This window comes from Lissotriton vulgaris, chromosome 1_1, assembly GCF_964263255.1.
Source record: "Lissotriton vulgaris chromosome 1_1, aLisVul1.2, whole genome shotgun sequence".
Classification (NCBI taxonomy): domain Eukaryota; kingdom Metazoa; phylum Chordata; class Amphibia; order Caudata; family Salamandridae; genus Lissotriton; species Lissotriton vulgaris.
The window spans coordinates 1,011,089,294-1,011,113,556 of record NC_141685.1 but is presented as its reverse complement, the minus strand read 5'-3'; the positions used below and the strand labels follow the sequence as shown (position 1 = coordinate 1,011,113,556).

General features: G+C 44.7%; 1 protein-coding gene across 1 annotated transcript in view; it reads left to right on the top strand.

The window, feature by feature from the left end:
- The window catches only part of EVI5L (ecotropic viral integration site 5 like), a 1,294,704-nt gene that overhangs the window by 753,187 nt on the left and 517,254 nt on the right, over positions 1 to 24,263 (top strand). The window contains exon 11 of the mRNA XM_086928161.1: positions 2,100 to 2,160. Coding sequence (XP_086784287.1) covers positions 2,100 to 2,160 — 61 coding nt within the window. The remainder of the gene's footprint in view (positions 1 to 2,099; positions 2,161 to 24,263) is intronic.

The following is a 24,263-nucleotide window of genomic DNA, read 5'->3' as shown; positions in this document are numbered from 1 at the left end:
CCTTTTGGAGGCCCTTGCTATAGATGGTATTTCCTGGCCATTGAGTCTCCCTTGTTGGGACTTTGGCATTGTTGGCTGCTGGACGGCCCTTGTTGCCTGTGTGTGTGTGTTTTTGCTGGAGAAGTTACACAGACTAGGCCCTGAGATTAGGCCTTCTGTTTTATCTTTAGACTGATGTCAAGCCTTCCGCGGGGTCATTTTTTTTCCCAGTGACGCTTTTGCTTTTTCCTCTGCTGAGGAAGTTCTTCCGAAGAGGGTTCCCATGTTTTGGGACTTACCGTACCCTTTGTGGGGTAGTGGTAGCTGTTCTATAGCTATGCTTTGCTGGGGCGTGCTGTTTGCCTTCGGGTGCCTGTTCTCCCTGGCGTCTCTGTATGTTGCTATTGCTTCTTGAGGTTGCGTGCGCGGCCCTTGTAGTAGTAGATCCGGCCATTTACTCTCCTCCCTGCTCTTCAGCTGGGATGCTTCAGTGTCCTTAGTGCTTCTAGAGGCTTGTGGTTATAGCTGCCATTCTGGCTGGCCTGTTGCCTTTCCTCCGGTGTGGGCTCGCCTCTTCCTTGGTTTCCTTGGGCCCTCTGGGCTTCTTCTTCTTTTTCCTCTGCCTGTCCTGGCGTTAGGTGGAAGCTTGGTTGCCCTGGGGGTGGAGTGGGGTGCTTCAGCCTCTCCGGCCTTGCCCTTGGTTCCTCTGTTGTGAGTGTATGGGCCTCCACTCTTCCTTCCCTTCTGGGGCTGCTGGCGTTTGACTTGGCGGGGGTCCTCTTGCCTGGTAGCGAAGAGGTTGCATCCCTGGTCTACAGGGCTGGTCCCCTGTGGGCCTTCTGTCCTGTCCAGACTGGTGGGGTCCTTCGCAGACCCTCCTTCCCCATGGGTATTGCTCGGGTATCTATTCTACGTGAAGGAATCTTCGGCTAGTAGTCTCTATCAGATGTAGGAGTTACTTACCTTCGGTAACGATGTATCTGGTAGAGACGGTTCTAGCCGCAGATTCCTTCACAGCCCGCCCTTCCTCCCCGTTCTGCGGTGACCCCTGGACTGGTCCTTCGTACTCGCCTCACAGTGGAGGGCCATGTCCTCTGTGAGTACCTTCTTTTGCTCCTTGACGGTGGCTCCGTCTGGTTGCTGTTCTTCCCTCCTCTTTGGTTCTGGGAAGGTGGGGTTCTGGTGCTGCTATGCCCCGCTGCTTTGGCTGCTCCAGGTCGGGAGGTTGCCTCCCATCTCTCCCTTCCTCCCTTCCTCTTGCTGCTAGTGGCCTGGCCCTCTACCGCCTTTGAGTGGGGGCCCTCTGGTTGTGCCTTACACTTGTTTCTTGGGGGGTGGATGCCCTCTAGGCTGGGGTTGCTGGAGGTTGGTTGTTCCTGCCTGTTGGGACTGTCTCTCCTTCCTTGTTTCGGGGTGTGGTCTTAGGCCTGCTACACGTGACATGGCTTTTACACAGGTTCCATGTCTCCGGGGGAGAGGTGGGGGGTTGCTGTCTATGTATTGGCAGGGTGGCTGCTCAGGGCTCTGCTCTGTTCTTCCGCTCTTTGTCTGCCCTTGGACACTGCAGTGTTGCACTGTTTCTATGGGGTTGTGGTGTGGAAAAGTTCTCCGAAGAAAACTGACGTGGGCGCGCCGGGTGGGGCTTATGTGAACTCGGTGACGTCACGTACGCGGACGATGCCTGGGCGGAGTCGCGTGATGTCGCCCACCCCTGGCGCGCAGGGATGCTGTGGCAAGAAAAGTTTCCGGATCCAGTCTCACGCCTGGGAATAATTCTACGTGAAGGAATCTGCGGCTAGAATCGTCTCTACCAGATACATCGTTACCGAAGGTAAGTAACTCGGACGTTAAGTAGTCACCTAAAGAACCCTTAGCATAACACCATTCTACAAAGGGCACATCCCTTTACAAAAAATAGGTAGGCAGGAATCCTCTTTGACTTTTAGATATACAAAGCTTTATCACATTCACACTGTACCTTGTTTTTTAATTCTGGAAGTCCCTGGAAGTTACATAGACTCCCATGAGCTAGTGGAATCTAGGACTTTTGTCTTTAAATGTACACTTAGTCTGTTTTGCATACTCTGCATTGCCTAACTGCTGTATTGTTTATATTGAAGGCTGGAGAAGGAGTATGCTGCCATAAGAAGTAAAGAAATGGAGGAGCAGATCGAGATCAAAGTAAGCCATTTTCACTGTACCTCCTCCGTCTCCACTCAACCACATTGTGTGATGTATTTAAGAAGCAGTTTTCTCCTCTGCTGCAGTATTGTACCTATTAGGTGTGTGGTGAAAACAGTATAAAAAGAAAACATGATTTAAAGAAGCAAGCACACAAAACAGATGAAACATGAAATAAATACAATCAATAAATGTTTTGAAGGAAGAAAGTGAAGAGAAAATCAGGGATAGCAGTTATGAATGGAGTAGACGATTCAGGTAATATTGAGAATAATAGCAACATAGGCAAAACAACAATCTGGAAGATATAAGAGGAGCCACAAATAGGAGCAGCATATGAAAGACAACCCTTAAGAAGTAGAAAGGAGTACCAGGAGTAAGAACAAGAGATGTAAACTAAATTCTTGAGAGAGAACATACATCGAAGGAGGAAATGTTGCTTGTAATAACTGTTATGCCTGCTAAGATATTCATTGATAATCATGACCGTTAGGAGTAAGCAGTGAGGCAAGATGGCCGCGGGAGGGTTGTGGTGAACGGTCGCACCAAACCTCTCTCCCACCAGTAAGCAGTAGCAGAATGCTATAGCGATAGCACGAGACCCCCCTGATGGCCTATGATTCTCTTCTTGCTGGAGCAGGAGAGTGCTTATCCGTTGATACACCGCATCCATTTGGTGTCTGGCTTAGAGGCAGTGTGATTTGTGAGTTTGCCAGGCTCAAAAGTAAACTAAGGTTCCTATTAAGTAGCCTGCTGCCACACGTCAAGGCTGCATCCGACCGAAGAATTAAGGTTTCAGTACTTCACTGTTCCTGAAAATGCCCCCCCGGCCTGCGAGGACCGACAAAGTGAAAGCGAAGGATGCGATTGAGGTCACGAAAATGACCCCTACTGAGCCGGAGACACCTGCACCGCAAAAGACTCTGGGGCCAACGAAGAATCCGGGTGCAATCAGGAAGGTGATCGCACCCCCGCCAAAGAAAAGAACGCACTCAAAGGGGAAGACAGTCAGCGGCGATGATAATGCTACACTGGACTTGCGCTCAAAAGTGCCAGGAAAGCCTGGGACTGAAGGCAGCATGAAAGTAAAAAATAGAGGAACCCCCCTTAGGCAGCCCACCTTGCCGGAGTCTTTTACCTCGTGCCCAGTGATAGTAGAACCGGCGGCGAGAAGCCCCCGCGACGAGGAAAGCGGCATCAGTAGCAATCAACGAGGCGTCCTCGAGGACGCAGCGGTAGCGGCAGCAGCAGACGTGCTGGACGCCGAGGTAGCCGTTGCTAGGCAACCGTCTTCAGTGCCTGACGGGCAGAGCGCTGACACGAGCGCTGGTGAGAAAGGGGAAACGGAGGCTCTGCAAAAGACTGTATCTCCAGGAAATTCAGCAGGGATTACTGAGGAAGATTTGGGTGCCGGTAAGGGGGAGTCAGGGGGGCAAGGAAATGCTGATATGTTGGTGGCAATAATGCAGGTCGAAGCTGAGTTACTATCGACTAAAACCCCTAAATCCTCATGGGGAAGCTCTGTAAGCCTGGTGGCAGCAAGAACGGCAGGCGGCTACCCTAGGGAGAAGGAAGGTCTATGCTCTCTGGAGGGGGAACATTTCTTTTCAGTAAATGAGGACTCTGATTCCATGCAGCATGACGAAGAAATATCAGAAGAGGAGGAGGTTGAAAAGGAGGACGACGAAGACGATGAGGAGTCATGGTCAGCCACTACCTCCTCGGGAACAGATATAGGCAAAGACTCTACGCAAAAGAGGAAACAGACCAGGTTGTGCAGATGCGGAGGGTCGCCTACAAGGGGAGCTGAGAAGCGACTGGTCTGGGATTACTCAGCGACATCACAGACCTATTGGGAAGAGCAGGATGCAGCCCCAAGGCAGGAAGACCCATTTGGAATGGTGTTTAGTATGCTGAAGCAAATTCAAACAGAAGCAAGATCGACAAGCCGGAAAACAAGGCAAGACTTCAAGAAGATACAAACAACACTACGGAAAACAAATAAACTATACGACGACTTGGCTGGGAGAGTTGTGGAGGTAGAGGAAAGGACTGGCAAGATGGAGGATGATTTTGGTAGCTTTCGGGAATTTAAAACAGAACAGGAGAAGAGGGTAGACGATTTCCTTTGGAAGATGGAGGATTTTGAAAATCGTCAGAGACGTAACAATGTTCGCCTTTTGGGTGTGGCAGAAGGACTTTAAGGGCAGGATCCTAGGGGGTTTGTGATAAACCTACTAAAAGGTGCATTTCCTGAGTCCCGGTGGCAGTGGGAGACGGAGATCCAGAGGGCGCACAGGTTCCCCTTTGTCCAGTGGAAGACATATGGGGCAGAAGGAGGCTCTAAAGCGACCTTCCCCAGGGCAATATTAGTATATGTGGGAAACATTTTGCTTCGAGAAGAAATTATTCAGAAAGCTAGACCAGACAGCAAAAGAACTGTTGAGGGAGTTACTTTCTTCTCTAGGCCAGACTTCTGCCATGTGACAGTTGAGAGGAGGTGGAGGCTCAGGCAACTGATCTCGCAGTTCCAGGCTCTGGGGTCAGAGGCATACCTACTGTTCCCAGCTAAACTGAAAGTCATTACAAAGGGAAGAGTTAGGATGTTTATGTCGGATGTTAAAGCTCAGCAGTTCATCCAGGAGCTGAAAAATAGGAGGTATAGGGAAAGTGTAATTTTCTAGGACTGCTGTAGGGTTAGTACTGTGGGCCAATGAATGGGGTATAAGAGCGGCCAAAAGGGGGGGGGGATGTTGGAGAGGGTGGGAGAGGGGTGCGACTAACGCAACCCAGAAGCGGCCACACATAGGTCATTTTTGACCTATTTGCCTGTAAGGGGGGGGAGGGGGTTAGAAAGGGTGGAGAGGGTGGGGGAGGGGGTTGAAAATCAGTGTCAGTTTGTAGGATTGTTAAGTTCCTTAGCGCACATTTTTATCATGTATTTTGTTGTCTGTTCTAAGGGTAGAAAAGATAGAAGGGATATTGGAGGTTGGATAAGCACAATTGATGGAAGTGTTAACACAAGCTGGATATGCAGGAGAGTTCTTTAGGATACTTCTCAATGTCTTGTAAGGTAGTTTCAATAAATGTATGTGGCCTAAATGACCCAAGTAAGAGGTCAAAAGTAGCAGCCTATCTCAGAACTTTACAAGCGGACCTAGTATGTTTACAGGAGACACGCATAGAAGAAACGCAGATATATTTAATGAATCAGTTGGGGTTTGATGTACTAGCAGCTAGTAGGCAAGGATCTAGGACAAGAGGGGTGGCAATTTTAGGGAGAAGAAGGGATGTGGTAGTTCAAAGGAAGAAGGAGGATCAATGGGGGAGATGGGCTATGGCGGAACTATGCTTTAAAGGCCTCAGGTTAACGCTGGTAACTATGTATGGATCTACTGAGGATGATCCTGAGATATGGCAATTTATGGATGCAGAATTAGCCCAGTGGCCTGAACCAGTGATATGCTGCGGAGATTTTAATATGCATGATCCAACAAGTTCATTCTTGAATACAGGAGGGGGGTATGTTGGAAGGAAGAGAAAGGTATATAGGGCTATTGCCAGCATGGTTGAGCATAACTCATTGGTGGATCCCTGGGTGATACAACATCCCTTTGTAGATAGTAGCACTTTTTTTTCGGCACCACACCAGGTTTTGGTTAGGCTGGAATATTTCCTAATCTCAAGGGCATTTATTTCTGGCTCATTGATTGAAAAACAACCTAGGATCATTTCTGATCATAGTCCGTTAGTATTAACAGTGAGGATTCCTCAGATACAGAGCAAGAGGTCGACGTGGAAATTAATCATGGTACTGCGCCCGTAGGACAAACCTGGGATTGTTTTAAGGCAGGGGTAAGAGGAGAAACATTGAGCTACGTTTTGACAAGGCGTAAGAAGGAGAGGGTGAAGGCTGAAGCTATTCGGCAAAGGTTGGTTATTGAGGAGGGGAAGTTAGTTACTGCGGTAGAATCCAAGTCTGGTCTGGAGCATTTGTTGTTAAAGCTGGTAGCATTAAAGGCAGAAGCTGTAGAAAGCTTTTCTAGAAAGGCTGCGGAGAAATATCTGGCTAAAAGGGAGGAGGCCTATGAGTGTAGTGAGAAAGTGGGCCATATCCTTGCGGTTAAAACTAGGCAGCAGAGAGCGGCGGCAGAGATAAAAGAGATACTGGATTCGCAGGGGAATATCGCCACAGATCCGGATAGGATAAGAGATGTTTTCAGAGAATTTTATAAAGAGCTGTATGCACGGGAAGATACAGGGGGAATTGTAGAAATTAGCAACTATCTTAGGGACATAATTCCCCCATCTCTCTCAAGTGAGGAAGGAGAAATATTAGAATCTACCTTACGTTTGGAGGAATTTATTAAGGCATTGGGTAGTTTACCATCAGGAAAGGCCTCCGGGCCAGATCAAATTCCGGTCGAGTTCTACAAAGTATTTCGTAAAAGTTTGCTGATATACATGTTTGAGGTTATGTTATTTGTACAACAGGGGGGGCAACCACCAGAGTCATGGGGAGGGGCCGATATAATTGTTATTGCTAAAAAAGGAAAGCCTCCATCTCTCCTTGGTTCTTACAGGCCAATTACGCTGATGAACTCAGATGTTAAGATCTACTCAAAGATGTTGGCAAAGAGGTTGGCAGGTTGTATTGAACATTTGGTGAGCTCATCACATAACGGCTTTATACCCGGGAAGGGTACTACCCAGCATATCAGGATGGCGATAACTATGATTGATGCAGCAGGGGTCACAGGTGACCCTATTTCAGCACTCTTCTTAGATGCCGAGAAGGCTTTCGATAGGGTCGCCTGGGAATATCTATGGGAGGTTATGAAGTGGTGTGGTATAGGGCCATGTTATATACTTGCTATACAAGCCCTGTATAGAGATCCGGCTGCAAGGATTAGAGTCAACGGAGGGCATTCAGAGATAGTTAATATACAAAGAGGGACTCGACAGGGATGCCCATCATCCCCGCTGCTTTTTGCCCTATATATCGAGCCATTACTTCGCAAATTGGAGGGAAATCCTGAGATTCAGCCTATGTCATTGAATGGTTGTATTGTGAAAACGCTTGCCTATGCCGATGACGTGGCTATATTGACCCCGAATCCAGATTTAGCTATCGTAGGAGTGGAGACAGAGGCACATGCCTTTGGGCAGGTTTCAGGATACAGCTTAAACAAGACAAAAACCTAGATAGTTTTGAACAGTTTTGTAAGTAGTATTGATAATAGGGTGGTTAACAGTGCAACCTACTTAGGGATTGAAATCACTACAAATTTGGAGGAGGTGGTCGAGCTAAACATGAGTCCATTGCTGGCGAAGGTTAAAAGAGATTTAGAAAGAATAAATAATCTACATTTGTCATTGGTTGGGTGCACTAATGTGTTGAAAATGGTGGTTTTACCTACATTTTTGTATTTATTTAGATCAATTCCTTTAATTTTTGAGAATAAATGGTTTAATATGTTAGAGGGTATAGCAAACAGGTTTATATGGGCTCATGGAAAGACGCGCAGGGCTTATAAATGTATCACTTTACCAAGGGATAGAGGGGGCTGGGGTGCACCAGATTTTAGACTATATTATCTTGCTGCTGCACTTCACTATATGCAGGGGCTAATAGGAGGGGGCGGTAGGCTACCGAAAATTACCACTATGTCAACTTAAGTTTACGCAGCCGTATTAGGCCAAGATGCAGAAAACTGCTTCCTGTACCATACGGACCTGGGCTATCTTAGAAGACAGTCATATAAGACCCTTAGTGCTGCACTTAAAATTTGGAGTTCCTTTTTAAAAAAGACAGGTCTGGGAAGATTCAATAGGTACACCAAAATATACCAAAATAAATCCTTCCCTGCAGAGATCTTCGTGGATTCAGTAATGGCAGGTTGGGAGGATAAAGGGATACAACAGATTGGGGATTTAAGAAATTCTGTGGGGATAGTCCAATTTGAGGATTTGGTAAGTAGATATAAAATAAGTAGAAGAGACTTTTTTAAATACCTTCAAGTTAGGAGTTTTTTGAGAAACAAGCGAGGGGGACCGGCGGGGTTCGAATCTAATGATTTTATGGAAGGGATAACTACGGGGGAGGAACATTCCATTAGGTCGGCATATGCCTTTTTGTCAAAAAGCAGGTCGGATGATATGGACAAACACAGGGATAAATGGGTGGAGAAAGTAGGGATTACTTCTGAATCTTTTCATGAATCCCTGGAACTAGGTCGGTCCATTCTCTGTTCTGCACCCTTGCAATCCCAACATTATAAAACCTTATTTTCACTATACCATACTCCAGCCAGGATTGCGAAATGGGGGGTACTGAGGGTACTACTTGTCCCAGATGTAACTCGGTTGATGCAGATATTGTGCATATGTTTGCTACATGTCCTCAGTTATATACGTTAATCAAGGATATTGAGTACTTTTTGGATAACTCATTAAGGATAAAGATAACCCTTACAGCGAGTTTGATTATGTTGGGAATTGGTACTGAAAATACCACAACAGCTCCAAATGATGTAATGTTTCTGTTTATGGCGACCGCTGTTTATAGACTAATGTTAGCTAGAGTATGGCTAGATAAGATTCCTCCATCCATGCAAATATGGTTATCAAATCTAATTTCTATACACAATTTAGAGAAACATATATATGCAAGAAAATGTAGGATTGGGAGGGCTCGGGGTATTAAAATCTGGGGGCCCCTTGCGAGGTGGAGAGCAGGGATAGGTTGATCGGAGGGTTCTTTTTATTATTACTGTTTTGTGCTTATTCCCTGGATTCTATTGAAATCCGACAATATTACACACTGATGTAACGGATTTTCTTTTCTTTCTTTTTGTGAAATGAACAAATGTAAGATGGAATATGCTTTTTTTTCTCAAATGTGTGCTTTGGTTGTAAAGTATAAAATAAAAATATATTAAAAAAAAAAAAAAAAAAAAAGATAATCATGACCGTTAGAATGAATGAAGTGCCGAAAAACAGCATAGCCATATTTATCTTTTGTTGGATCTTTTTATAGATTCACATGCTTGAATCATTCCCCCGTCGTCGAATTCCGAATCCAGCGGTACCATAGTAACGCAGTATGTATCACTATAGTAGCCCAATATGGCAATGAAAGTTCAGTTTAATAGCCTATCTGTGTCCTTTTTTTTAAAAGGAGCAAACTTGAACTATAACCAATCAGGTGGCAGCACCCTATAGAACACTCTCAACAGGGGAAACAGCTGTTTCACCGCAAGCGTTACTACGCATGCCATTATCACGCATGCTGTTGCAACGCAAAAGGTGTGCCGCAGGGGGTACAAGGTGTTGGATTTAACTCCAAAGCCTTCTCTACTGTTGCACACACTGGAGTTGCAATAGTAAATTAAACTGTTCCAACTTCCAGCGCACCACCTACAGCAAGTCAGGGTAAAGATTTGCCTTACAATGGCATGTGTTGTAACGTCATACAACCCCCCAACAGAGACTACTCAGTTTTTTTTTCTTTAAAGTTGCAGATTTATGTACAGCTACTATGCTGGATATTTATAATAAAGGCCTCTTCAGATCTTGCAAAACCTGTGGAAAGAAGAGGCTGCATGTGCATGATCCACATAAGGTCTGCTTTCAATGCCTGTACCCTCAACATCAGGTAAAGGAGTGCAAAATATATCGTACTTTTTCCTCTAAGACCTTAAAGGACAGGAAGGGTAGGCTACTTCTGTGGATACAGAGATCCAAAACTCAGAAGTCCACTACTTCTGAGTCAGACAATGATTCATCTGTGAGAGCCCACAAAAGGTCACGATCTTCTGACCAAGGGACATCTGAGGAGAGCAGAAAGGCCTAAAAAGTTCACCATAAAGACCCTCTGAGAAAGAAGTAAACAAAATACATCTCCACAGAGGAGGCCTCCTCACAGCCTAGTACTACATTTATAAAAATTGGGGAATGTCTGCGTTCTTCATCCTCAGAACCATCAACGCCAGACAAACAATCCTCTCAGGACCACTTTGACGAGAACTTCACCTTCAAAGACAGTGTCGACGATGACGGTCAGCACAGTCTCGTCCACCAGACCATTGTCGACGAAGACAACGATGTTGACAGCCATCGACATGAGTACTGTCATTATAAAAGACTCCATCAACATCGATGATACTGTTGATGAAGACTCGGTTAACGACTACACTGTTTGTAGGCAGCTGGCTCGGTATATGGGTACATCTATTGGTGATACACCCTATACTGACTCCAGGCAATCCTTAGTGATAGTGTAAGAGTTCCCTGAGGCCCCTGATAGCCAAAGCTTTCAAGGGGTATCTGTGAAGATTAGCTAAGGCTAATTCAGGAGGGTGTGAAGTGGGTGCATTAACCACTCAGTCAGCCAGTCAGTGACGATTACACTAGAAAGAACCACACTATTGTTAGAAAGCATACTGTTGTATTTATTACACATAAATACTAATACTACTTTGGTATATTTCCTAACCAGAGATATCAAAACACAACAACATATACTTCTAAACTGGTAAATAAGCATATAAAACACATGGGCCCCTATGGGAGGGCCAAACCATGTACCAAGAAAATGGAATGCGAAGCCCAGATTAGACTAACACCAAAGGATCTGGAGGCAAGAGGAAGCATGGGAGCACCACAGGTAGGTAACTAGTAGTCTCAAGGCACCTGCGTGCAGAGGTTATACCCTGGGTCGGTGTCGTGGTTGGAATGTTTAAGTTTCAGGATCATTCCCAGAGGAAACCCGTTGGAAGAGGGAAGGTTGGAAAGCACCTCCACCTAGACCTCAGAAAGATGAACAAATTCTTACACAAAATATCCTTCCACATGATTACTCTCTAATATCCTGCACCTGCTAAACGGCGGAGACTACATGACCTCTCTGGACATACAAGATATTTATTTTCACATCCCCATACACCCCAAGCACCACAAATATCTCTGCTTCACAGTAGCTGGTACCCATTACCAGTTCAGAGTCCTTCCATTTGGCCACAAGTCAGCTGAATGCATATTCTCCAAATGTTTAGCCCCGGTAGCAGCCACACTCAGAAACCGAGGTCATGAAGAATTCCCCTACCTAGACAACTGGTTGCTGAAAGCATCAATACCACAGCATGCTCCCAGAGCTAACAAAGCATGGCTCTCACTGTTTTACAGACTAGGCCTCCTCAACTATCCCAAGTCAAACTATAATGTTTCTGGGAGCCAGTCCAGATACAAAGCAATACAAAGCTTTTCTCTCCCAAAATAGGCAGCTAAGACTAACAAACTTAGCTCAAAACATTTCCAAAAGAAAGTCCGGTTCAGTATGGCTGTACACAGCGTTACTGTGCATGATCTTGTCAGCAATCAATCTGGTTCCGCTGGCATGACTCAAGATGAGGCCACTGCAAGAGGAGCTACATGTGCAATGGATCCAGTCTGAGGGATTGTTCGATGACTTGATAAACATCACCCCAAGGATGGTAGAGATGTTAGTGTGGTGGTCTAAAATATCTATCTCCCCTATTGCAAAGCCTCACGTTTTTGACTTCGCAACCCCCCTTCATCACCACCACTGATGCATCCTTGGAGGGCTGGAAAGGCCACGTACATGACTCTACAGATACAAAGAAAGAGGTCAATACTTCATAAGACAATGTATATCAATTGCTTGGAACTAAAGGCTATATCTCTTACACTCCGAGCTTTTCTTCCACGAATAGCAGGAGCATCAGTGCTGGTCCGTACAGGCAATACAACCAGCATCAACAAGCAAGGAGGTATGAGGTCACTACCGCTAAGACAGGAAGCCCAAGAACTTTGGAAATGGCTTACAACCCACATGATAGCTCTGAAAGCGGAGCATTTGTTGGACGTAAGCAAATCTTAGCCGATCCGCTCAGCAGAAACAGAGACTGTTGCAACGAGGAAATGGACAAAATATTATTGTGGTGGGGCAAGCCAGTGTTGGATGTCCTCGCGACAGACAAGAACGCTAAATGCCAGTTTTACTCCAGTGGATACCCGCTCCCAGAGTCATGGGGAAATGCACTTTCAATGAGTTGGTCCAGGAATTATGCATACGCTTCTCCACCCTTACCTCTCACACTGAGAATTCTCAACCAAATTAAAATGGAGCACTGTGGCCTCATTCTAATAGCTCCCAAATCGCCCAGGCAACATTGGTTTGCAGAGCTTCTACTGATGTCAGAGTCCAAACCAACTCTCCTCCTGACAATTCAAATGGTCTTAATTAGGGTCAACAGCCAAATTCTACATACGAATCCAGCCTCTCTTCAATTCCATGCATTTCTCCTGTATTCAACCAATGCTAAGCTGTAGATATCTCTAAAGACTCTAAAGGCTAAAGCTAGAGCTGAATCTACAAACAAGACGTACAGTTTAAAGTGGAAGAAATTCAGCTCATGGTATCAGCCATCTAACCTGCATCCCTTGGAAGCGTCAACAGAAGAGATTCGGCCTGTCGCAAGCAATATCAGGTTTGCTACATGCGCCGATTAAAATTCACCTTACTACAATTTCCAATTACAGACATTCTGCACAATCTCTTTCTCCGTTTCACAAGAATAGTCAAACGATTTATAAAGGGGTTGCTCAGAGCTTTTCCCCAAGTACGAGCTCCTCCTCTGGAATGGCATCTCAATGTGATTCTTTCCCAAATTATGATGCCTCCATTTGAACCCGTTCACACGGCAGACCTGAAGGATCTCACCTGGAAGGTCGCTTTACTCTTGGCTCTCACTTCCATTAAAGGAGATTCACGCTTCCATGATGCAGGAACCGTTCCTGCATTTCACTGATGATTATGTGCTTCTAAGGACAAATTCATCCTCAAGGCCACATTACAAATTTCATCCCAGTGAACCTATCCTACTTCGTACCTTTTCCCAAATCCGGCATTCCCAGCAGGAAGGTCTTTCCATACCTATTAAGTGATGTCTTAAATTCTGTCTTCATCGCACTAAACAAATCCGGAACTCGGATCAACTGCTTGTCTTTCATGCTCAGTCTCACCAAGGTACTGCAGTTACGAAAGCAACAGTTGCAATATGGATTTCGGCTGTTATTCAGTTATGCCAAATACAAGGCTTGCAAGCCACTCTCAACAAGGACGAAAGTGCAGTGTCCACTTCGGCTGCTCCGTTTGCAGGCGTCCCGCTGGGGAAGATATGTAGTGCTGCGATGTGGATGACCACCCATAAGTTCACGCAGCACTGCTGCCTGGATTCGGCGCAGAAAAGTGATGCAGCCGTAGGACTTGCAATTCTATGTCCTGTATTTCAGTAAGGTGAGCCTCTGTAACTTAAATTGATTATTGATATGTCTTTGTTAATGTAGTTGATACAGTTGTATACTACATGATTATCTTTTCATATGTGGAAAATGTACGCAGAGTAATGCATAGATGAATTTATACAGATATGCTTTAGACTGGTACCCACCATCCTCAAGGGTACCTTTATTACTGCTATGCTTACCTCCAAAACTGCTTGCTTCTCTGATTCAAGCATGCAAATCTATGAAAGATCTAATATTGGAGAAAAAAATGAGTTACTTACCTGTAACTGCAGAACTCCAGCATAGGTATCTTTCATAGACGCACATTTGAAACACCCCCCTCCCCATAGAGGCTCCCCTTACAGCTCTGGATTATTTATTCCCACTTGCGCTTCAAAATCTGAGGGACTGAGCCTCTGTTGGGAGTGTTCGAGAAGGATTAGTTACTTACCTGTAATCCTAGTTCTCCAGTATTGGGGTGTCTTTCATAGATTCACATGCCTGAATCATTCCCCGTCGTCGAAGTGGGAGTCCCACTGTACATAAAAAAGCAATAATATGCAATAATATCCTTAGAAAAACTTGGTAATAACCATCCAGGAAGTAAAGTATCCCAAGCTACCATAGAAAAAACTTCCACACTCATGACTATCCTAGTCATTTTGTATAGTCCAAACTGCAGCCAATCAGGCGACAGCACCCACCAGAAAGTCCTCACCAAAGGCTCAGGCTCTCAGATTTTCTACAGCACGTCGTGTGAAGGGAGTCTCCCTGAGCTCTGCTCAGTTATTTATTCAAAATTTTTACATTCTGCAAGTATTTTTACTTTTCTTCAAAGAAGTCTTTATTTTCAACTCTGCTTCGCCTGTGGAAAGCTTTGCCCTTTTTCTAAGGACCCTCACGATACTCCTGTCTTTTTTCTGAACTCAGGTGAGGAGTCGCAGGTTCTGTGGAATCCTTTTCTCAAAGGACCTTTGATCACGGAGAGGCCCGTCTCCTTCTGTGGCTACAGGAGTTGTAGACTTTCTGACACCCTTGTCTCTGACATGGAGTGTTTGTTCTGGACGTGCTAAGTCCTCTCTAAGCGTGGGTGTGGAACTGAGATTCCTTCTTCTTGGCCTCCAAGGATGAAGTAGGATCCTCTGGATATTGTTCCCCCACGGAGTCTGCTGGCCTCTACGCCTACGGGACCTGGTCTCTGGCGTTTCAGACTCTTACTGCCACCTTTACACTATAGAAAGGTGCTAGTCCGTCTACGGGTTCGTCTTCACGCCCGTCGACGATGAAAGACTCCGTCGTCGTCACTTCGTTGTCGACGACGTTGAATATGTCGACGAGTCTAAAGGCCATCTTCAACTTCTAAGTTGCCGTCATCGATGGCCTCGTCGACGGTGGCCTACTGGTCGATGGTGGCCTCGTCGTCGACGGTAACTCCGTCGATGACCGTGAAATAAGCCTCGTCGACGTTTGTCCTCGTTGACGTTTGTCTTTGTCGACGATTGGCCTGTCGACGGTTGTCCTCGTCGACGGTTGGTCCATTTGCGACAGTCAGCTTCGTCGACAGTGGGCGCGTCGGTGATAGCTCGTCAGCGGTAGCTCGTCGTCTGTCAACTTCGTTGATCATTGGCTTCGTCAACGATTGGCTTTTTTGACGGCAGAGCTGTATTGATGGTGGGCTCGTCGACGGTGGACGGTAGACGTTAAACTTCAGCAATTACTTCATCAACTATCAACTTTATCCAACAATAGACTTTGTCGACGACAGAAAGCTTCGTCGACGGTTGGCTTTGTCAAGGGTTGGCGTTGTCGATAGTTAGCTGTGTTGACGCAGATGGCCTCGTTTACGGTTGGCCTCATCGACAGTTGACCCAGTCAATGGTTGGATTCGTCGACGGTTAACCCAGTTGACAGTTGGCTATATGCACAGTGCTCTTGTAGCCTATTTATTAGTCGTAAAAAGCTTTTCCGCTACATCAATGTGATGGCTCCTTACTCAAAGCCATAATTTCTTGGACTGGCTAAAAACTTAGCCAGACTCTCAGCCTCTGGTTCTTTAAGACCAGAATTATGTTTTTCTGATGACGAGGCTGCCATGTCCTGTTCCATGGCGAAATTATACCCTCTCTTACACCTGAATCTCCATTACATTACCCTCCAGTGGATATTGGAGGATCAAACCTCCTCATACAGAGAACGGCGACTCGCTTTCATCTTCCCCTTGTCACGAGGAAAGAAGCACACCATTTTTCTCTTTGATTTTACAATTAACTACAGACACAAGTGCGTTCAGTTCCTCTGATACCTTTTATTTGACAAGAGGTCTTTGACTCTTCCTGAGCCCAAGATCTGCGCTGGCGGTTCTTTCACGCATCAAACTCAAATTTAAAACGCCAGACAATTCACCTGCTTGTCTTGTCTCTAAACTCCAACCTGACTCATCTTTTGCTCGGGCGGCCCAGCGACGTCCTTGCAATTCCGCTTCTCCTTTAACGTTTTTCTCCCAACCGGGAAGGTCGATGCCTCGTATTATTAGGGGAAAAAGTTCTCCACAATGGCTGCAACCACGGTTTCAGCAGGCAACTCTTTAGCCATTTTGGGCAGGTACCACTGCCAGAGGTAGTCTGGTATGTTGGCGCAGGTAGCCCTTATTCCCGAATCCTCCTCGGCTGACGCTTCAAGGATCCTGCAGAAGAATGGAAGAAGTGATTCAGAAACAATAGACGGTGCAGTGCACATTGCGTCTCCAAGTTTTTAGACAGCTCGCAGCAGCGGCAGTATTGTAAAGACAAGGTTGGCAGAACGCTCGGTTTTTCGTCCAGAGGTTCAGACAAAAATAATGGACGTACCTTTTATGGGTAATCCATCTTTGGCCAACATGTTGAGCAGACACTTTAGTCACTACCCGCGCCTTCGGTTCTCTCCAGTACAGAAAGCAGCCCTTTCGTGGTGCCCGAGGTTGCAGCTCCACATCCTCTTTTCCAAGGAGTTCCACCCAGTATCACTCCTACAATCAGGACCAACTGCATTATTCGACTCTAAATCGTATACAGGAGGTAATTCTTCCAGGAAACAACAACTTGCCTTAGAACCCACCCTTAATCCATCCCAAAAAGGCTGATGGTGGAATTTCTCTCTTTTATTTCATTTGGTCAACAATGCCATTTGTCTGTTGGGGGTTCTAATAGTTGTGTCGAAAGGGCACGCTCTAGAATTTGACAAATTCCCTCTTGCTACACCTTCAAAGGGGACCTCTACCTTCTCATCTACGCGAGTCGTTTTTGCACAAGTGTCTATTTTGATACACACAGCGACCGTCGGAGTGCTTCGGAATCTCCAACAACAGAGTTAGGGTTTACTCTCAGTTCCTCATCAACAAGCAAGTCAGGAAGGAAGCACCTGATTTTAGATCTTTGCGCAAACTTTTCAAATGTTGTACCTCAAGAAGGTCCTAAAGTTCTACTGCCAGAACGACTTTATAATTACACTCGACCTCCAGGAAGTCTATTTTCATGTGCCAATCCTTCTAAAGCATAGGAAGTGGCTACACTTTGCAATAGGTACAAACCTTTTCAATTCAAGGTCTTACCTTTTTGGACTTCGGTCTGCTCCACATATCTACGTGGATCCTGGCACCAGTGGCAGCCTGTCTACGTCTGGAAGGCATACAAATTTATCATTACTTAGACGACTGTTTAAGAAGGGCTCGCGCTTATCAACAAGTAGTCCAGCACACCCAGACTTGTCAGTCACTATTTCAAAACCTGATTTTCAAAAAATCATGACAAGTCCCAACCAGTCCTAGCTCCGACATGAACATTTCTCGACCTCTGCCGCACCTTCTGACAGTGCAGTACGGATGGAATCACCATCCGCATTGTTCCGGCCTCAATCTTGCGGCTTCAACCTGAGCACTCTGAATTTGTTCACTTGTGCATTGCCTCAGACTGAAGGGAGGTTTCTCGTGAACGCAAGAGCCCCTCCATTACTTAGATATATGAACTAAAATGTAAACGCTTTGGTATCTGTTGCGAGTCTGTCTGCATCAATTCCGTGCACGCTACACCAGAGCAAATCCTACCTGTTTTTCTCCTTATGGCAAAGTCAGCCCTTCTTTCTCATTTCGTCTTGAAAAGTACTGGCTGCACTTCTCGTTTTCGCCATGACGGATTCAGGTCTCTCTATTCCTCCCTTATTATTCGCAAGTTCTTTTAGGGCCTCTACAGGATGTGCCTGCCCATCGGGCGTTTCCCCGCCTACTTGGCGCCTCAATGTCGTATTGGCCCAGCTTCTCTAAGCTTCTTTTGAACCAATCCATTTCACGGATTCGACATTTCTAACATGGAAAGTTTCCCTCCTACTCGCTCTCACGTCTTCTTGGCGTGTGAGTCCTATTCAAGCTTTTAACATCAAACATATTTACTTTCAACTTCCAAATGACTTCTGGTGCTGGGCACCAATCCACTATTTATATTTATTGTTGGCTTTGACTTCATCTAGAAGAGTCAGTGATGTCCAGGCTTTCACCTTTCTTACAGTTCACGTCTAATTCAGTAGTGCTCCGTACAAACCCAAAATGTATGCCTAGGGTGCCTTCGGACTTTCACCTGAACAAGCCAGTCATTTTAAAGACATTTTTTCCTACTCCGCAATCCCCTGTGGAAAGGGCATTGCATACACTTGACATCAGGAGATGTTTAAAGTTCTATTTACAAAAGACCTCTGCAATACGGAAATCCGATCAATTGTTCAGCGCTTATGGAAGGATACGACAAGGACATGCAGTGCCTAAACAAACCATAGCTAGATGAATCTCTGCAGCTATTGACTTTTGCCATATACAAGCAGGAAGACCTTGACAGGCAACTCCAAGGGCTCATTCTACAAGAGCTGTGTCTTCCTCGACTGCTCTTTTCTCTGGAGTTCCTCTTCAGCAAATCTGCAGAGCAGCAACCTGGTCCAGCAGGCATACTTTCACCAAGCACTATTGTTTGGATGCAGCCAGCGAGACTGATGCTTCAGTGGGTCAAGCAGTTCTGCGTAATCTTTTCAGATAAGGTGAGCCTCTGTTTCCCTCCTCCTCTTTACTGCTTTCCAGGCGCTTATTTCATGCCTATTGTTATGTACATTCTTATGTAACTGCACATTTTTCATGCTTTTACAAATTAGGCATTTCATTATATGATTGTGTTTTTTCATATGCACAAACTTATGACACTAATAGCGTCTTCCAAGCATTATTATATACTGCTATCTACTCTGATTCAGGTATATGAATCTATGAAAGACACCCCAATACTGGAGAAGAACAATAGTTACTTACCTGTAATCTGTGGTTCTCCAGTATTGGTGTCTTTTATTGATTCACATGCAACCCGCCCACCTCCCCTCAGAGGCTCATAGGCTAGGTTGGTTTTATCTTCACTCCTGTGCGAGAAAATCTGAGAGCCTGAGCCTCTGAGGAGGGCTTTCTGGTGGGTGCTGTTGCCTGATTGGCTGCAGTTTGGACTATACAAAATGACTAGGATAGTCATGAGTGTGGAAGTTTTTTCTATGGTAGCTTGGGCTACTTTACTTCCTGGTTGGTTATTACCAAGGTTTTCTAAAGATATTATAGCTTTTTTATGTACCGTGGGACTCCCACTCCGACGACGGGGAATGATTCAGGCATGTGAATCAATGAAAGACACCAATACTGGAGAATCACAGATTACAGGTAAGTAACTATTGTTCTTCTCATCCAGGGGTATACTCATCAAAGTCATAATCTATGAATAATCCCCGCCCATGTGCGGGATCCCGGAGCATATAGAAAATACATATATATATATATACATATGTATGCATATGTGAAAACATATATCTATATATGCAGCCTAGAATATTTCCAAAATGGCAAAAATGCTGAAATTACATAGGTTTGCATAGTAGCACCTAAACTCTTCCAACCCCTAAGGAAGAAAGAGAGCAGTAGACATTAGTCACTTAACAATGCTTTATTGCCATAGAAAAACCTGTAATTGCAGGCATTTACCAGTAGGCTACAGAAGAGTATAAAGAAACAAAGAAAACTGACACCTTGCCTTTAAGGAATTAGAGTAGGGGTACTGTGCCTTTAAGACCTGTGGGCGACCCCCTGCTCCTATGATGCACCACAGGTAGCAGTTAGGTCAGTTCTTTTTGGAGGTGCATAAACACCTGAGTAAATCCGTAAGTAACATATCAAAACTTTGCAGTAATACTCGTCCGGGAGGTGGGTGGGGGGCTTATGACTTTGATGAGTATACCCCTGAATGAGAACTAGGATTACAGGTAAGTAACTAATCCTTCGCTGGAGTGACGCTGGGCAATATTTGCCGAGCTGCTACTTGGAAAAGTGTACACACTTTTACCGAACATTACTGTCTGCAGTCGGCGATTCATGATGATACAGCAGTTGGTGATGCGGTGCTGCAGCATCTTCTTCACTAAGGTTGGATAACTTATGGTCTTTGTTCTTCTTTTAAAGTTTAAGTATTTATAATGCTATCCTATCAATGATGTTTTATGAAGGTTTTAATGCATGTGCTATGTTAACGAATTTGTACTCTATAACCTTCCTGGTTGAGTGGGGATGGATATATGATTTCTTTGTCTCCCACCTTCCTCTATCAACAGACATGATGTTACTTCTTGCTACTCTGATTCAGGCATGTGAATCTATGAAAGATACCCTAATACTGGATAAGAAAACGAGTTACTTACCTGTAACTACGGTTATCCAGTATTGGTATCTTTCATAGATTCACATGCACCCACCCTCCTCCCCGGCAGGGCAGTTCTATTCTATGGATACTCATTCTCACTTGTGCTGGGAAAATCTGAGGATAACTGCCTGAGCTGGGAAGGTTCTAGAGGGTGAGGACAGCTGATTGGCTGAGGCTACTATTTCAGGTCTTTTTACATAATGATGTAGATAGGCTGCTAAGTTTTGAGGCCTAGTTAGGCCTTTGGGCTTTTCCAGCCTACTACAAGAAATTGTTAGGCACTGCTATTGTATATATTTTTACCGTGGGACTCCCGCCTCGACGACGGGGAATGATTCAGGCATGTGAATCTATGAAAGATACCAATACTGGATAACCGTAGTTACAGGTAAGTAACTCGTTTTCTTATTACCCACCTACCTTTAAGGGTACATATGTCTTTATTAGAGTACTTCTATACATGTATGTCTATGCAACTGCTAATTACTCTGATTCAAGTATGTGAATCTATGAAAGATCCAGTACTGGAGAAGAAAATGAATACCTTAACTGTAACTATGGTTCTCCAGTACTGGTATCTTTCATAGATTAACATGCGACCCACCCTTTTCTCCTGAGAGGCTTCCCTTATTTCCTCAAGGTATAAAGTTTCATACTTGTGCTTGAAATGCTTAGGAACCTAGCCTCTCTTGGGATGTTTCTAGAGGGTGCCGATGCCTGATTGGCTACTACCTAAGTTTGTTTCTTTTTTACAAACGAAAATGGAAAGGCTATTGGAGTGACTGTTCATTACATTGTAGCCTATTGTAGCACTTTCTACTGCTTTTATATGTATACCGTGGGGCTCCCACTGCAATGATTGGGATGATTCAAGCATGTGAATCTATGAAAGATACCAATATTGGAGAGCCGTAGTTACAGGTAAGTAACTCGTTTTTTTGTCCGTAGTATCTAGCCCTGCGGCAGACCCCCCACAGTCCCTTAAACCCAACTCTCTACGTTTACAAATTTTTTTTTGCTTAATATCTCAAAAGCTACTGCATGGATTTTCACCAAATCACAAAAAGCACGCTTGCTGCCAAATTTATTGTAATTCTGTTCATCAGTAATTGCAACATCACTTTCCAAAAAGTCTATGGAAAATGTATGGTGATTTTGCACTTTGGGCTCGCCCTTTTTCGACCCTTGCTTGATGGATCACCCAAGAACTTTCCATGTCGAAACTAGGGAAAAATTCAAAACTTTTTGGAACGTTTTGTGGAGATTCATCAAATGGCACCAAAGTTCTAAGCAAAACAAGGAAGGCATTTCCTCTGAAAATGTTGACCTAACTATAACTACTACTGGTGATCGCCAGTAACTAACTAACTAGCTAACTAACTCACTCACTCACTAACAAACATACACACATCCTCTCTCTCTCTTCCCTTCCTTCCTCCCCCTTTAGGTAGTTATCTTGTATAAAATAAATAGTACGAAAATGATTTCAGAGGCACCAACACCCAGGAAAAAGATATCTCTGGAACGGGTGAAACTTTAAATTGTGGATTATGACATAATCAACAGGAACGACGACAATGGCATCACCAACAAATAAGTTGTTGACAACATAAACAGTTGACAGATGACAACATAAACAGTTGACAGACATCTACCCGAAGGAAGAGTCCTCAAGTCTAAAACCACAGACAACGGGCTTTTCTATGACCTATTCAATTACCAAGATTACACCATCAACAACAACAACCTTGTGTACCTCGACTACCTGTTTGACGTTACTTTCGTCAGCCATTTTGTTGACGGTAACCCTAACTAAGACTCAAAATGCATTAATTGTGTCTCTTAATTTCAGAAGAAAGCATTCTAACACCTTTAATACCCGAACATACATCTCCAAGCAAAGCTTCCCCATATCCGCCTCAATGTCTGTTTGACATACAGGAGTCTGATGATGATGATGATGATGATGATGATGGGCATTTGGGCCAACATATAGTCCAGCATAATTCCATGTCAAGTATGAAAACCCCAGCGAGAGAGTATATGGTGAAGCAGAAGATGTTTTCCAATATCGACAGGGACAAAGTCAGGAAGAAGCTCCTGCAGGGGTTCTTACCAACTGTTTGCTGAACATCAAGAAGATTGACAATATGGGGAATTTTACGATGAGGGCACTCGATTCTCAGATCAGTGTATGAGGCATGTGCCAAATCCAGTTAATTCAGGTTCTCAGACTTCTATTGCCAGACTACTATACCATTCTCTGGAACCTGCAGGAGGTGATCAATGGGGACAACCTTCTAATCCATCTTCTCCTCCTCACCCATCACCTCAAACCATCTTACCGCTCCACCGACATCTGTGCATTTGCCACACAGACACAGCCCATCAATGGCTCAGACACTGGGTTTTCCTATGTTGTCACAGCCTATGACTTTGGCTTGTGATGATGAAGATAATGCATATACGGAGGAGGACCAGGAGGAAGAAGTTAAAGATTATATGCCATAATATACTGATCCTGAATGGCCTACTGTATGATGTCAAAAGCAGGAGAATTAACTCCTCTCCCAGAAGATTTTCCCCTCTCTGATATACATTACTTAATAGAGAGGGTGTCAAAAATATTCAGCCTCTTTCAAAGGAAGCATTGTTTCTGTATTACTTCAAAAAGCCAACATAGAAAGCAGCCAGAGCAATTCCAGTCAACGATGACATCGTGTTTGAGGGATTTAGGGTGATGAAAAATCTCGGGACTGCAGCTGCTGCTGTTCCCAAACTCAACAAAAGGTACAAAGTGCCTGGCTTGCTTAATTCGTCATTCTTGGGCTGACTCTATGATTAGGCAATCTGCCTAAAGGTGATCTAGAAATCCATTGTCAGTATACTCTACACAATCAGACAGATAGAGCAGGAGACTGAATACCATCAGGAATAAATTCTCTGTGACAGCTGCAACTTCGATTAGGGCTTCCAAAGCACGGACAATCCAGGTCTGCTGCAATAGGCAGATGTGGTGAGATATTTCACTATATTTGGACCTCCTACTGGGAGATAAACAGTGAGTTGAAAGCTAATCTCTTGAAAAAATATAGAACATCTTCTGTCCTAATTTACGGTGTCATGAACATCACAATCACTGAATTTGGGTGGTTATCTGGTGCAGCTATGCTGCAGAGACGAGGATAGTTGAATGCCACCTCTTTTAGAGTGGAGGTGCAAAGCTGTATCCTAGACATGCCCTGTGATGGTGAGTCTTTATTTCTGAAACATGCTTATGGGTCTCTACAATTATCACATTCGATACAGACACAATGAAATCACTAGGAGTCTTACAGTAACAACAACTCCAGCAATTTCTAGGGTAAGGAGGTCAGTGCTGTTAGAGAGGCAGATTTCAGTCCTATAGATACCACATTTTAACTTGCTTCAACAATCCTTTCACCAGCAGTGTACCCTTCAATACAGAGCACAGCCAATGCAGAGCCCAGTCAAAGAATTCTGTCTGAGACAGACGCCACGTCAAAGAGGCAGTAGCCACTCTAAAGGCCAAGAGCCATCAATCAGCTAGTGACAGACACCTGGATCTCCAAAAGACAATCCTAAAGGGGAAAGATCTCCTACTATTTCAAACGGTGGAAATAAATTAATACAAGTCCGCTGGATTTTGGATCTTATACAATTTGGCCATACTCTGAAGTTCATCTTTAATCCCTTAACTGCTATGGAACGTCCAGCTCCAGTGCTGGACGTTCCATTGCGCAGGTGCAGTTCGAACGTTCAACGGCCGACGGCAGCACTACGGAGGTAGTGGTGCCGTCGGCCGGTGAACGTGCGCAGCACTTAAGGGGTTAAATACCACCAGCTCTCCCATCCAAGAAACAGTATCAACATCCTCATCTGTTACAAGCAGAGATCTCTTCAATGTTAAAGAAGGGAGTAGTGGAACTGTTCCTCCGCTCCCAGTAAAATGTTGGTTTCTATTCTCATTTTGTTTCTTCATCAAAAACAAATCCGGCAAATTGGATACCAATGTTAGAGCTATATCAA